Raw genomic sequence first — 16,886 nt, 5'->3', positions numbered from 1 at the left:
ATCTATATTTTGTGCCGCATTAAAAGGGCTGAATTAACTTGCCTTTCATTCTTGTCCTTCGGGCTCTTATTTTTAGCTTGTTTTCACACCCTTCCCAGCGTTCCAGAAGACGAATGAAAGAGTGAAAAAAGAGATAAATATACTCCTAATTAAATGCTCTTTGTTAACAACAAACCCCTCACGCACACACATTCGCACCTTCACACACCAGCTCACACACTCATTTATTCTGTTATTATTATTAATCCTAAAATAGGTCATATGTAAATGAAGGCAGACGGATGTTTACGGCAAAAGAAGTCAGTGGCATGAAAAACGGCACATTTGAATAGGAAACCGTGAGGAAATATGAAAGGTTCGACCTCATCTGTGTATGCTATTTGTAATGAGTATTCAAATAAAAAACATTTCACGATCAATTGAGCAAGAATTCAATTTCAGCTTTTACTGGTTGCTGGTCTTCCTCGCAGACGTGTGTTTGGTGTTGCTGTGTTTTTGGTGTTGCTGACTGCTTCAATTTTCTTGGTATTGGATTGCGCCTCACGTACTGTATCTTCTGTACAGATGCAAAAATGAATGTTTGTGCTGGTTCTGTGATCATTATCATTGTAGTAATCCATATGCAGAGGCCCTGTGGACCTGAAAACCTGCAAGGACTCAAAACGCACGCCTACAAAGAAAATAAACCCAGAAAGATGAGGGAATTCAGCAGATAACATAATAATAATAATCTTACATTCATATAATCTTAATCCCTGCTGGGGACCACTGCTGCTTTCATGGGTTCTTTTTATTTTTACTCTGTTTTGGGATTTACTTTGTGTCCTTCAAAAGCATGCACAAGTAAAAACAAAGTTAGCGCAAGGTTTAAAATTTTAAATATTTTCAACCCTTTTATTACGATTCTTATCTATCGATGCATTCACTCTTTATTTACTTATTTAAAGGTCCAATGTGTAATTTTTTGGTGGTTCTATTGGCAGAAATGCAATATCATAAACACAACTATGTCTTCAGAAAGGTATAAAGACCTTACAAGCGTTATGTTTTTATTACCTTAGAATGAGCTATTTCTATCTACACACACCTCGAGTCCCCTTACATGGAAGTCGCCATGTTGTTTCTACAGTAGCCCTAAACGGACAAACTGCTCTACAGAGCGCATTTCCTAAATACGTTACCTCCTTCAGCAAAGAAGCGAAAACGTGACGACATTTTAGTCCTGTGACAGCCACCGTAGTGCTTCGATACCGCTAGATGCTGCTAAATGTCATACACTGGACCTTTATGCATTTATTACAGTGCAGAAACCCCATTTGCGAGCTGTACAGCCAAATGGGTGGTGAACCGATTCGCCGCTCCTGCAAACAGCAGTCACAAAACACATTCACTGGCCAGCCCGCTGGAATCAGGTCACTGGCTCAGGGACACAGAACTAGGCCATGAAGTTTGAACTTATTTGTCCCTTTGCTTTCAGAAGGGATGTGAGAGCAGACGCTCTGGTCCTCTCACACATGAATACACAACACGACAGGTCTGAGACGACCCCTCTAGCTCAGGGATGTAAGAAGCTGTGTGATGGGATAACAGCATGAGATTGGGTTTACCTCTCATTCCAATGTGCCGGTATGCAACACGTGCTATAACGTGATGGCACATTCAGGCACTGTACTGTAGAATTCAGGCGAATAATACATTGGTAAATTGACAAATTGATAGACAGAAGTATCATGTACACGTATAGCTTGTATGCATGGCTGGTTTGATGGTCCATGTGTTGGACGGAGACAGTGAAACACGGGGGAAAGCAGGAAATACAGAAAGTGTTACATTTCCCTCTATGTGTTTTTATTATTGGCACAATGCAAAGCTGCATACGTAACCTGGAATATTAAATGTAATTTATATTTCATGTGTTACTGTCTATAATGTGAGGCCTTTTCATATTTTCATTTGTAAATAATAATCATTTTTGAGTCTGGTGTGACAGGACATTCAAATTAAAAGCTTCCTCCAACTCGATTCATTTTTCTTTTTTATTTGTGAAATTATAAAAATATTACCACATGGTTATTTAATAACTGTAAACCGATAAACCATTGTTTTCATTGAAACTAATATACAATTGCTGATATAAAATGATTCATAACGTGATAACATGTTTGTTATATACCGACCATTTAAAAAATATATGTTGCTTAATAAAAATTGGACATTCGAATTTCTTTGTACATAATAACAGAAAACATAGGACCATTCTTAGCTTTAGCTTTTTTCACTTTTTTAAGTTGGAATCAGCCTCAAAGCAGCCGTCGCATGCAGAGGAAATCATTTATGTATATACCTGGCCTTACCTTGAAATGCTGATTTTACTATAATTAAAGTGAAGGTAGAGAGCCGCTGAGTCTGTATTCATCATATCGAGGTCTAATACTGTATAACAAACTACGACCATCTCAGAAAAAAATAAAAACTTACCAACATTAGAAGTATTGTTTTAGGGTGACTGGGGAGGCTTTTGTACAATGTTTTTGTCTGGCAGGACTAAGAAAATTGTATTTCTCAGTGGTTGCTTTTTTATAGCTCAAGGTTCTTAGCAAGGTCACTTATAAGTATCTGTTTGGTCTCAGTAGATCCCTTAGGAAAAATAAAAATAGAAACAAATGAGATAATTGTTGGCATACTGTACGAATAGAGTGCTATAAAAATTAATGTGGCAGAATAGCTCGGATCATTTCATCTTGAAAGGGTTTGATGGGAAATGTTTGAGTTTAAGTTGAAATGTGATTTGTTTCTAGACTTTGGTGCCTTGGTAAATGTGAGCACTGTTTGTTATGTTATTGAGATTGCAGCTGAAACTCCAAAAGAGAGAAATGTGAAATGTTGTTATATTTCTTAAGGATTTAGCATTTGACAGCTTCTGGTGTCCCTGTATGACAAAACAGCATAAAGATTGTCTAACGTTTCTTTTTGGTTTTACAATGTGTAAAATAAAACCACACATGTTTGTTTTTGGAAAAAAAAAAATTCACGTTGAGGCAGACTTGCAGTGATGGTCAGGAGATCGTACAGTAGCTTTAACATGCTGTCATGGGCTCTGTCCAGGGTTTCCAACCCAGAGAACAAGTTAAGAAAAAACAGAGCTGTCAATACCAATAAAGATTTCATCACGGGCGACGAAAGTCAACGAGACAGTTGCCCAGAGGGAGTCAGACACAGAGCTGTCTGCATATACATTTGACAGAACCTACACAGAGAGTCGAGTACACCTTCACACCTTCCATTGGCCACGGTGCGTGACTGCAGAAGACACATTTCTGCATTTTGCTGATGAAGTGTCTCCGATGAGTTTTGGTTTGCACCTCTGTTTCAGCCCAGAAATGTCAGGAGTGATGCTTGCGCAGAATGCAGAGATGCACAAAAGCTGGCTTGAGACTTTGGAAAACATCCAGAAAATTTCTGTGCTCCGGAATGAAAATATGGCAGATTTATTTTTAAACATCTGATTCAGATGGCGGATGCTATTTGCAGTGATTTCGAGAATAGCTCGCCCAAAAAGTTCTGTTTACTCGCCCTCATGTTCTTCCAAATTCTTATGACGTTCTTTCCTCCGAGAAACCTCGTTCCCCTCATTTTTCCCTCATGAAGAAATCGAAGATGCTTCTTTAGTAAAATGAGGTGCAGTTACACGAGGCTGACATTACAATGTCATATGACCAGCCTGTTGACTTACCGTACATCCCATGTTATTGGACAGTTTAGTTCAATTTAATGTGATATGTTTAAATATGCCACGTCAGGAGGACACTTTAAACCAGGTTTGAGGTTAGTGTTGCCCTCTCAATGCCGCCTTAAACATCACTTCTTGTCTATTATTTACAGCATTTCATGTATTATTTAATATTTGTCCCCTCTGTGTGGATTCCCTCATCCTCACAGGTTTCTCATGCATTACGTCTCGAAATGTTGTGACAGAAAAAAGTCAGTAACATTTTAAAGCATTTCCACTTCTCTTCAATGACATTGTGTCTTTAACAACGTAGCATCGTTGTTGTGTTTATAACAGACTGTTTTCGTCAGTGAACTAGTTCTTGGCTTCTCTTTGTGCTTGATTTACTTAAAGCTGACCTTTTTCTTGCCAGACTAGGCCAGGACCTGAGAGCGGTGGGGGGTTGGGAGAATGCCAAAAGGCCCCGTCTGTGCTAGAATTGATAGTGGCCCCATAATCCACAGGCCAGTCTCCAGAGACGTGAAGGACAGTTCAAGCCAGTGGCAGCCGCTTGCAGCATTCAGAATGTGGCTGTGAATACTTGAATATGAATCTTCAAAATATTTTGATCTGTGGAATTGGGATAAGGTTTAGAGATAATTGACGTTTTAAACATTGTTCTGCATTTAATGCTTGGTCTTGGGGCATTTACAAATATTGAAAAAAGAATTAATTTGATAGGTTCTTACATTAGTACTGACGTACCCTTACAAGCAATAAACATCCTTCTGTACTGTACTCCCTTGACTTTCCCACAGACTACAGTCATACAAAAGTCTACTAGTGTATATTAATATAGCATGCGTTGTACAATATTGTAGTATATCATCACTGTCCTTCTGTAAACTCGGATGTCCAAATTCGCAGTTTTTTCGGAAATTTGAAAACAATTAAATACTGTGTTGTCAAAGTTGATAAGCACGTTTTTAATTGATTAGATATTTCCAAATCCCAGTGACAAACATAAAGGGTTACTAATAATAATGATTTTTTTTAATGTTTTTATTTTAGAAACCGAGACCACATACAACAACAGTGAAACGAAAAAACCCCCACTACAAAACGGTATAGGGGAACAACAACTAGGGGGGAAAAAAAGGCAACAACACAAATACAAAAAGGGGGGGTGGGGGGTGATTAAACAATTATTGATTACATTCTTTCCTCCAGTTTTATACAATTTTTTTATATAAAAATATATGCAATACATGTGTTCTTAAGCCAGTAGGTATAGGCAGTCGTGCAGACGTTGAAAAGTCAAACCTTTGAACTGTTATCTTCGATATTTGCAGGTAGCTTCAAAACTAGCAATGCTACCAGAGAGGTTGTGCCTAAGTCTCTCTAAGTGTAAAGTGGTTGAGAGTTCCAAGACTTAAAATGAGGTATTAATGCCTTTTTCCATAAGCACAGAATGATTTTTTTAGCTACCACCATTCCATATTGGACAGTTTTTGGGATTTGATGGTCGATGCCTTGAAGGGGGGCAGACCGGCCTAAAACCGCAATTGCCGGGGGAGAGAGCACAGGAATATGCCTCAGAGTAGAGTCTAAAAATGTCACTCCAAAACTTAAAGAGTTCTGCAGAAATAATAATGATTTATGTTATAAATAAAAATCACAAAATGCAGTGATACAATGTTTCAGAAGGACAATAGCGAATTTCTGAAAAACAAACGTGAACTGGTCATAATACTGTGTTGTGTATGTCTGTGTTTGTAGGACAGTGCCGAGAACGAGGTTGACAGAAACAAATGCTGTACACTCTGTAATATGTTCTTCACATCTGCGATTGTGGCTCAGTCGCACTACCAGGGCAAGACACACGCTAAAAGAGTTCGCTTGGTGTTGGGGGAGACTCCGAGTCTGCCGACACCCACAGGTAAGAGCCAATGTGCTTAACTGATCTTTCGTAATTCTAATGTAATAAATAAATCCTAATTCATTTTCTGTAAGCAAATACTGATAAATCTGGTCGGTAGTCAGTTAGTTAGAGTGGTGATTATGTTCTCCCCCCACGGTTGAGACCAGGAGCAGGGATGGTGGGTTAAGCGTGTTCTGTGTAACATATTGTGCGATGGTGGATTAGATGCCCATGGGTGTACTTGACAGTTATGAATCAGAGCTAAAGGGAACACGTGATTGGTTCATGCTTAAAGCCCGCAGCAGTAACCTGACTAAAGTTCAGCTCTGTCAAGCAGCCTTAGTTTATGCCCACCGGCCCAGTTGTTTGTGCAGCGTTAATGAAACATACAACTCCATTACTACAAAGAATATTTTAGGCCATCTGTGGTTAAAGGAACAGTTCACCCAAAAATGGAAATTCCTTCATAATATACTGTATATGTCCCAATGTGTTAAAGCATTAAAAGCACATACATCCGACCTTAAAGTAATCCAAACAATTCCAGTGAATGAGTGTCTTAGGAAGGGAAATTATAGGCATGTGTGAAATAATGATGACGTAATCATATTTTGAGCATATATTTAGCGAAATTGAAGCCAAAGCAAACCCATAAGAGTGCTAAATATGCCAATGCTTAAATATTCTCAAATCTCATTGGTTTTCATGTGTCTCATAGTTGTCGTATGATATTTCATCTTTTCACGTCAGAAGACATTTATTAATATGCTTAAATTGTTTGGATTTTTTTATGGATTGTTGGATGTGCTTTATGGAGCTTTGAAACTATAGGTATATGGACAAAGTGGTGGATATAAAAATAAATTCTCAAGAAAACAAATCTTTCCTCAGCTCAGGAAATGATTAGAGAATTGCAATTTTGGCGTGAACTATTTCTTCGTGGAAAATGTGGAAAACTGATTTGACTTTGTGTCATAGAAGCACACAATCATTAAGTGTTAAGAATGTGAGATTCTATTTAATAGTAGAAGTTTAACATGTTTAGTTTTTTAACCATTACTGTTAAAAACATTACCTACTGTCTTATCAAGGATATTGGAAAGCATTTCAGGAAGTGTGGTACATTGTGTGAAGGGATGAAGGGAGGAGGATAGGACATATGGAGGTGATGCTGATATGATAAGAATGATCAGCCACTTCTCACACCTGTTAAACGTTTTCTTGACAATTTAACTAATAATTATTCTTGGTAAAGGATGTTTAGATTTTTACTGGAATCCAAAAAATGACACTGAAAATATTTATTCTAGACACATTGAATCACCTGAGCTCTCATTGCCGAGCATGTGCCAGTTTGGAAGGACATCAGCGTGCGTGGTAACGCGAGCACCAAACTTGAACTCGAGATTAGCTTTCTGTTTTACGTTTCAGGCGTATTGTCGTAACACTTTTTTGTTCTCTGTTCAAATCTGATCACGCCTCACTTTAAAGCAGCGTTTCTCAAAGTGTGGGGCGGGGGGAATAGAGACATGACAAGTGGTCTGTTTGTGCCCATCTCTATTAATTCCTTTATTTATTGACCATACACTCAAAACAAAACCACGACACATTTAAATGTCAGCCTTACTTAGAACAACATCAGACTGCGAAGAAAATGCCACGTTGAACCATAGTAGCCTACAAGAATGATTTCACGTCGGAATGTCAATTGAAGCAGAACAAAAACTTTAATGTGGAGGCGGTAGCGGGTATAAAAGTTAGCAATGGATAAGTTTGTGACATGGAATAAAAAGAACACTGCACCAGCAGACAAAACCAAAACAGACAGTGGACCTAAAGTTTTTAAAGATTTTGTTGGGGCGACTGGGGACAGGTGGGTCTCCGAACACTTCCCTACCCCCAAAGTGGGGAGTGGCAGAAAAAGTTTGAGAAACACTGCTTTAAAGTGAGCTTAAAAAGATGTCCGCTGCAGCAGGCATGGGTACAAAACCAGAGGCATTTAAATCTTTAGCCTGTCGATGACTATTCAATTTCATTTTACATCATAACGGGAAAACATTTTCAATCAAGCAATATAGTGTTTCTTACTTCCCTCTAGACGAATTGCACTGAGATGTGTTTGTTTTTTTGTTTTCTTTGTGCATTCAATATTTTAACAAGCACTCTGGTTGGCGTGATAATGTGATCTTCTATTTGAAATGCAATTTGTAGTTCAATAGTGTCGGCTGGGAAACTGTCTTGTTGGAGTTCAGGGTATTCGTATCCGTTTGGTTTTTCCAGATGAATCCAAGACGTCTCACAGCAGGCGGCTTTATAGAGTGTTAAATTTGCAGCAATATAAAAGGACTTTACCACATTTGAAAGGAAGGTGATCGAGAGTTTCAGTAGCCTTAAAAGTAACCTAAGTGTTTCATAATACATTTTTTGTTAGATACAAAAGTACATTGTAAAAAGATATTGTACATTTAGGGAGCAAGAAACTGATGTTTGAACTAAGCCATGAACCAAATGTGAAAAGTTTTAAGAGATGCATACTAGGAGTGTCACAATATACATGGTATTGACGGTAACCGTGATATTAAAAACCATGATTATCGATGCCGTGTTCATTCCACACATATGATAATATCGCAAATAATTCAGCACCTTTTTACAGTTTTGCCTTAAGAGCCACAATGGTTACAAATTCTCTTTCTCTAGTCCCTACACTTGAATTTTAAATGTGATTTGTTGGCCAAAAAAATGATGAACGATGAATTATTTGGGCCATGATAACAGTGAAGTGAAAATCTGAAATCATGACAGCCCTAATACATACCGTAGGACACGTTCTTGCGTTCTAAACAGCTATAGTATACAGAATAAAACATTATGCAGAGGTCTTGAAAAACTTTTTTGAACTTTCTAAAAACAAAATGTTCCTAATCGTCCTTTTAACATTACTGTAAAAAGAGCAGATATTTTGCTGAAGTACTACTTTGATGACCGTAGAATGAAGTCTGTGAGCTTTAAAGACAGAGGTGTAAAGAGTACCTGAAAACCATACTTAAGTAAAAGTACAGATACCTTGCAGTGAAAATTACTCCATTACAAGTTACAAGTCACCAATTCCAAAACGACTTGAGTAAAAGTCTTAGAGTATCTGATTTTAACAGTACTTGAGTATTTTACTCATACTGAATGTAGGCTCAAAGCAGCACTAGTCCTCAACACTTAAGAGACACATCAGTGAAAAACTAGAAACAGTTGATTTGTGAGGTGAGCAATCGCATTTATTTTCTTAAATCATAATAAGACTGAACACCTCAAAATTGCAACAAATCATGGTCGACACCATAACCTACGTCATTACAAACACCCTAAGTCTCATTTAAGCTCAAGTGCTCATAAGTAAACCAAAGTCCTTCAAAAAGGTCTCTTCAATATAACAGATAAATAAAATAATGTTAAGTAGAATTAAAAAGTCAAAGCCTTTTTGCACTGGACATGCTGGTTTGGGCCTCATCGCCAGCTGCAGTCATGTCCTCATTTCACATACACTGTTAGCCCTTACCTGCCATTTCTACAGTAATACATTGGCAACACTGTTGCCAGCTAGTTACTGTAGGTGTTTTACAGTAAACTACTGCAATGGCTGTTTGAAGATACATTATTAAAGAATCTATTAACGCACTTAAGTCACACAGTCTTAGATGAACAAGTGTAAATAACAGATGAACACAATAAATCTGTCAAGATTTCACCAGAGGAGAATTAAACACAAACATCAATAACATCTTCACATATTACAGACACCACTTTCACTTTATTTCTGTCATCTGTGTAAGATCTTATTGAGATTTAACTCTAGTTCATAGTGGTTCAATTATGTTTTAAGTCACCATTATGGCGATCAGTGTTTGCTTTGGTTGGACTCTTTGACTTTCTTGTAGCTTTAAAATGTACACTTATACAATAACACTGAAAGGGACTTTACAGGAACCGCAACTTTATGTTTGCTTAGTAACTGAAGATACATCTGAAAGAATTCAATCATTAAATAATAATAATATAGCATTTAAGATTTATTAAGATATGTTTGGTAAAGTGATTACATGTTATAATGGAAAGATCTCTGTCAGAAAATCTTTCTTTGCAATTGAGACACAGTTAGACACTTGACATACAAACCTCATCAATGGTGACAAACAATCATGAATGAGTTTTGTACTATGTACCCAGCATGCATTGCAGCATGAAGCTGTTCAGTTGATTGTCACCATTGTTGAGATTCATATGTGGATTGTTCATTTCTCTGTGTCCGACTCATTCTATAGGTTAATATTTTGTCTATATAGTGTGAGAGCACTTTTGAAAATTGAAATACTATACATTCTTTTTACTGGTTTACATCACTTCATGGCAATAGTCCCACCATATGGTCAAATTTTGAGCAAACATGTTTAGAGCACATTTAGGAAGAGTTAGTTTTAAAAATAAGAGCTTTTGTAGATGTGTGACCTACAGTAACTAGCTGGCAACAGTGTTGCCAATATATTACTGTAGAAATAGCGGGTAAGGGCTAACCGTGTATAAACCGCCAGCGATTGACATCTACCTGATACTGCACTCATATTCATATAAAGAAGCCATGTTGACAAGTTTTTGTAAGTTAGGGCAAAATCCACAAGATTGTAGTACCTTCATTGCCCTGTAAATGGCAATATTAATTATAAGATAGGTGCCATGCAAAATGTAATGTGTAATTGCATTAGTCATTACAAATGTAGTGGAGTAAAGAGTACATATACTTGTTCAAAAATGTAGTTAAGTAGAGAGTAAAAGTTGCTAATATCTTTAATACTCAGTACAACTACAAAGTAGCCAAAAATATACTTAAGTAAAGTAACTAAGTACATTTACTCCAATACTTTACACCACTGTTTAAAGATGAATTTGGCGACAAACATTTTCAAAGAGGGTTTTTGCGTTCTGACAGTCCAGCAGTTACTGAAGCGCAGCCTGCTGTCAGCACCTTAAAATAGTTGTGCCTTTAAAGTGATCTCTGCTTTTTATTCTATTTATATTCTATCAAAGAGATAAACTCTCTAGTCAACCTCCGTAATAAATGAGGTGATGTATGAGTGTGTGTTTTGGCTCTAGCTGCTATGAGTTGATCCATGTTATTTGAATCATCTTATTTATCAGGGTGAGATGTGGGTGGTGAGAACAGAGAGGTGTCGTTACTGCAGATATGTCTTCACGGCCCTACCGTATGACAAATCTACTAAAGCAAATGATCACCATCCTAGCAACCAAAACCTCCAACATTTAATAATTATTTTTAGGGAACGTACACTACCTGTGATTGCTCACCCACAACACTTGGCAAAAGAACTGTTTATGTGATTTACAGTCTCGTAAACAAGCACATTGCGCTTGGCTCATTCTAACCTGCGGCGGTGTTGCGGCCTGCGGCTATTGGGGTTGGTTACCATGGTAACAAGTCCCATGGCATCCTTGAGAATGTCACCTGGAAGATCAATCCATTCACTCACTATTTTTCTGAGAAGATGGAGGTAGATTCAGTTTCATCTGCACAAGCATTGACCCTCTCTTGACCCGCCGAACTGTTCAATACATCAGGATTGGAAGCATCTGTGTGTGTTTGCCAGAAAGCATGAGCACAAAATCTAAAGTCTGTTTGTTTGATATTAAATGTGTTCATAAAATCTATTTATATTGTTAAATGTTTATGGGATTGCTTTGTATCTGTGCAGATTCGGCTCCGCCCACCCCTCAGCCCACAGATCTGCCCCCTCCCTCGTGGCCCCCAATGGCCAATCACGGTGAAGCGGGCAAGTACTGTTGCCTATGTGGCGCTTGGTTCAACAACCCGCTGATGGCACAGCAACACTATGAGGGCAAGAAGCACAAGAGAAATGCGGCACGGGCACGACTACTGGAGCAGCTGGCCGGCAGCCTAGATGCCAATGAAAGCACAGGTCAGTCCACGGCAGGGGTTCTCGACTCGTATGTTGGGTTCCAAAATACTTGAGACCCCACCACATCCTCACCCACGTAACAGAATTAAGCCGTACACTTTGGGATCTCACAGGCTGCTGTCATTTAGTCCATTTAAAGTGATCGTTCATCCAAAAATGAAAATTCTGTCATCATTTACTCACCATCTTGTAATTTCAAACGTGTATGACTTTCTTCTGCTGAACACAAAAAAAGATATTTTGAAGAATGTTGACAACCAAACAGTGGCTGTACTCTTGGACTTGCATTGGTTTTGTGTCCGTACAGTGGAAGTGAATGGGTGCCTCCATTTTTCGGTTACCAACTTTCTTCAAAAAATAGTATCACAGGCAGTTTCTGCCAATCTCATATTAATCTTGAGGGTCTATACAGTAGTATTGCATATGTCGTATCTTCAAAGAGTATTTAGTTTGATCAAATTTATAAAAGAGAGATACAGCTGTACGATTATTTCCGGAAAAAAACATGATTTGCTAGCTTTGAGACTAGTGGGGAGAGTGGGATGGAACTACAGCACGAGCAAGCAACACATCACATCATCCCTTCGTGTTTTGTACATTATGCACGTACACGCCGATTGCCAACAAAACACAGACGTATGACTTTGTCATGGCTCTGCTTCCTTAGTCATGTTTTTCTTGGTCCTGTAGCAGAGCCATGGCAAAGCTTTTGGTTATGTGTGGAGAGAAACATATTATTGTCCTTTTGACAATAATATACGTTCTCTCCAGTGTCTTGTCATTGGCCCCATTCCTCTCGTTTCCTCGTTATCTTTCCCTGAGTGTTTAATGTCTTACACCTGCCCCATGTCGTTATCCCTCGTTTGTGTTTCCCATAAATACCCTCTTGTTTCTTTGTCTTGTGTTCGTGGATTGTGCGTGGTGTACCATGTTTGGTGTTTGTCAGCGTCTCAGCCTTGCCTTGCCTTGCCTTGCCTTGCCTTGCCTTGCCTTGCCTTGCCTTGCCTTGCCTTGCCTTGCCTTGCCTTGCCTTGTCCTGTCCGTGATCCAGTTTTGTTTAGTAAGTTGTTTTAGTGTTTAGTGTTGTTTGATTACGGTTCTTGCTTTTGTTTTGCCCCCTCATGGGAAGTCTTTGTTTTCTGTTTTGGTTTAGTTCCTGTTTGATTCCCCCTCGTGGGTTTTTCCTTTGTTTTGTTCATTTAATAAATATATCTTTGTTAACCCCTTCACTGCTGCCTGCGCTTGGGTTCTCTTCTGCCTATCCGTGACATGACTTAGTTTGACTTACCGCGTGCAGTTCATGTCCGGCATCTTTTAGCACTGGGACCGCGCCATCTATCAGTTTCAAACGATCTCCAAATCCAGCGTATTATCCACCGTTTATATAACATCCATCACTGAAATGCCGTGAACAGATAACCTTGATGGTAAGCGAATCTCGCTCGTCGGTTGACTCGTGGGCGGGCTCTTTCTCCTTGCTGTGCTTTTGGCCAATAAAAGGAATAATTCGAAAAAACTTTCCGAAACAAGTTGGAGTGCTGGGGGAGTGTATCAAGTACAGAAATACTACGTCATACGTCCAACTCGTTTTTTAACAAGTTGACAATGATAGCTCCGCTTTAAAGTATTATGGTGACAGAATAGAGTTTTTATATACATAAACTAAAAAATGGGTTGTGGGATTGAACTGTGACACAGTTTTAAAAAGCTGTTTTCAGATCAGACCAAAATCATTCTTTGAGTATAATTGCGTCAGATCGAGCACGTCTCTGTTTGTGTGTGTGTGCTGTATAGCGTGTATTCGTGTTTGTGCAAAGACTCTGGCAATCTGCTGTGTTTCCAAAGTTCCCTTTAAACAACAAAGATCTAAATCTTGTTTTCCCCTTGGGTGAACATCTAAACGAAAATAAACCAAAGTGCTGCAAGGGTGCAATTCCGATCTGTCTTCTAGACTTAAAGGGACAGTTCACCCAAAAATAAAAATTATTTCATCATTTACTCCCCCTCGAGTTGTTCCAAATCTCTAAAAATGTATTTGTTCTGATGAACCCAGAGAAAGATATTTGGAAGGATGCTTGTAACCAAACAGTTCTTGGCCACCATAGACTACCATCGTAGGAAAAATGACAATGGTTGTCAAAAGTGCCCCAGAACTGTTTTCTTTCCTACATTCATCAAAATATCTTCTTTTGTGTTCAACAGAACAAAGAAATGTATAAAGCAACTTTCCTACTATGGTAGTCAATGGTAGCCAAGAACTGTTTGGTTACAAGCATTCTTTTGAACATCTTTCTATTTTCAGAACAAGGAAATTTATACAGATTTGGAACAACTTGAGGATGAGTAAATGAAGACAGGATTTTCATTTTTGGGTGAACTGTCCTTTAATGCATTGCACAGCAGATGTTCTCCTTGGGTTCTTAAGCAAGTTTATGTGGTCCACACATATGAGAATATGAGAAATTTACATTTGTGGGTACCATTGTGTCCACAAATCACTCACTCAAAAATCTCCCCTCCCTTTGATCCTCACAGTTGGACTTTCTTGCGTTTCTGCTCTTCAAATACATATTTCACATTGATGCAATCACTAGTGTTAGTCATGCTGTGTGTGATCCAGTTGTCTTGACAGATCTCATAAGCATGTTGAAATAAACCGTGAGTCATAGTGCTGTGAGTTTGAACAAGCTCATGTGATTGCCTTTGGCTACTAGACCAGTACGACCTGAATACATTTTCTAAGGAAAGGTTAGGGAAGTCTTTATTCTGTGTCAGCCACAGTAGTGCTCCGAATGGGAGGGCTGAGCAGTGGAGTGAGCCGTTGTTTGCAATTCGCATCCTTACCACCAGATGCCTCTAAATTTCATACACTGGACCTGTAAGCAAAAATAGACAAAAAGCCACAAATGGCAAAGCCATTAGTCAGGAGAGACAGCAATATCTATACATGTGTAAAGGTGCAAGGACAGCCCTGATGTTCTCCTAAATACCTGCAAACTGATCCGAGGGTTTCAAGTTCACTGAGCTTCAGTCTCATTGGACATCAGCACACATTCCAGCACACACAGGCATGAAAAACAGCTGTCAACACAGAGTATTGTCCAAAAAGAGCATGCGGACACCTGCCAAGACTCTGCAGGTAACTTGCATTCTCTTCTACCAGGATAGAAACGCATCAGTCACAATGCAGAACACAAGCATGCCATAAATACATGCTTCACTTTTAACTGATGTTTACAATACCGCCCGTGTAGTTCAACATGCATCAAAACTTTTTGTGCTTTATAGGAGACGCACAGTTGGTGGTCCTTGTCAAGATGGGACACAATGTTTCAGTGACAATTGCATCCTGCTTAAGAGATAATCGTTTTTTCCCCAGCATGATACAGCAGGGTGCCCTTTTCAGGAGCTTTTCAGTGTGAATGTCACTTCTATTTAAATCTCAGCGGAAACGCCGCTGATTATAACAGACTCACATCAAGGTGCATGGACTACCAAACATCATATGTATACGCAGATGCTTTTAGCTGAGGTTCATCCGGTGTCCTGCCAGATGCAGTCTACTTACAATATCCCATTTCCTTTGGTACTTTAATGCAGATATTATAATAAATTTTATATATGTGGATGTGGATTTTAGCGGCATCTAGTGATGAGATTGCGAATTGCAACCAATGGCTCACTCCATCCATCCCCCTTCCCTTTCAAAGCGCTACGCTGGCTGACACAGAACTAAAATGTCATCACGTTTTAACTTCTTTGCCGAAGGAGATAACATTTTTATGAACTGCTCTCTGTAGAGCCATTTGTCCTATACTGTAGAAACAACATGGCGAATTCCATGTAAGGGGAATGTATGTAGATAGAAATAGCTCATTCTAAGGTAATAAAAACATAACGCTTCATTATGTAAGGTCTTTATACACCTCTGAACACATACTGTATTTATGTATATTATATTGCATTTCTGTCAATAGATCCTCCAAAAATATACACACTGGACCTTTAAATTGCAGAGTTTCTTAAGGCTTGCATGACCCAGCAAAAAGCAGATTTTCCTCTGAGATTACCCCTGCTTCATATCCACGGTTCTGAGTTGTGATTCGCCCCATCTCCAGGGCTGCATCTCTGATTTGGTCGTCCCTCAGAAAGCTGTCCAAGACTCTGTTGGTCTGTCCTCTTTGATTTATCATTTACATTAGCAGTCTGCACCCTGCACACAGGTCACACGAAACATACAGACGAACACATTCAGTCCCAAACCAATGAAGAAAGAGACGAAAATTGGAGGATTGCAAAAGACTTCGTGGGCATGTAGCCATTTATTACCACTCAAGCTTCTTATCAAGAGTAGAAAGCCATTGGTGGGGCTCATCAGAGGTGACTGCTAGCATCTCCCTGCCCAGACTTATGGCTATTTTCGTGAAGAACACTTCAGTGTAATTGCCTTCCAACTGGGGCTGTATTTTGTTGCTGAGAAAATTGGAGCCCCTCGCAAACTTCTCCTGCTGCTAAGAGGTTTTCATTTCTCCCTAAACAAAAAGGCAGCGAGAGTGACGAGCTTTAGGATGTAAATACCAGCTCTGTGTTGAAGAGCCTCCTGCCATTTCGTGAATGAGAGGTATTGAAAGTGCTGCGATTTGCCCCGTTTAAAATTGCAAGAGCGGTTTGTGTTTCACAGAATCTTTTAAAGTCAAGGACAGGCGAGCATCGCCTTCCTATTGAATTTGTATTCCTCTGGATGTGGGATTCCTCTGTTGTGGCTGTATTAAGTAAATGTCTGCTTGGAAATATTTATGATATTATAGAATTACCTATAGCTCAGTTGGTTGAGCTTGGCACTAGACATGCCAAGATCATAGGTGAAAATCCCTTGTGTATTTTCGGCTACCTGTCCTGCTATTACCTGCCCCCCTTGAGTTATGACAACATCATTCAGGATTTGTTTGCTCCTGGGGCATGAAATCACGTGGAAGATCTCCCTGAACCCCATGATGTGGGTTCACAGCAACAGCTTCCAAATGCAAACGCCACACGTAGAATCAACTCCAGACCTTTAACATGCTTCATTTATGAAGAAATTATTTAAGAAAAAGCACATACCTGTGAATAAAACAGCTTTTGATTTAACTGTCCAATCACTTTTGGTCCCTTGAAAAAGGGAGGAGCTTCATATTAAAGAGCTGTAATTCTTAAAGCCTTCAGCTAATCTGGATGTGAATACACTCTGAGTGTGCACTTTAAGACATTACATTATAAAACTGTAACTCGA

General features: G+C 39.0%; 1 protein-coding gene across 1 annotated transcript in view; it reads left to right on the top strand.

Annotated features, from left to right (window-relative positions):
• Positions 1-16,886, top strand: part of zgc:171482 (zinc finger protein) — a 68,085-nt gene that overhangs the window by 25,454 nt on the left and 25,745 nt on the right. Inside the window, exons 4-5 of the mRNA XM_057341748.1 lie at positions 5,489-5,648; positions 11,390-11,614. Of these exons, the coding sequence (XP_057197731.1) occupies positions 5,489-5,648; positions 11,390-11,614 (385 nt within the window). The remainder of the gene's footprint in view (positions 1-5,488; positions 5,649-11,389; positions 11,615-16,886) is intronic.

This window comes from Triplophysa rosa, linkage group LG9 (genome assembly GCF_024868665.1).
Source record: "Triplophysa rosa linkage group LG9, Trosa_1v2, whole genome shotgun sequence".
NCBI classification, from domain to species: domain Eukaryota; kingdom Metazoa; phylum Chordata; class Actinopteri; order Cypriniformes; family Nemacheilidae; genus Triplophysa; species Triplophysa rosa.
Note: the sequence above shows the minus strand (reverse complement) of the source record. Positions and strands in the feature narration are given on the sequence as shown.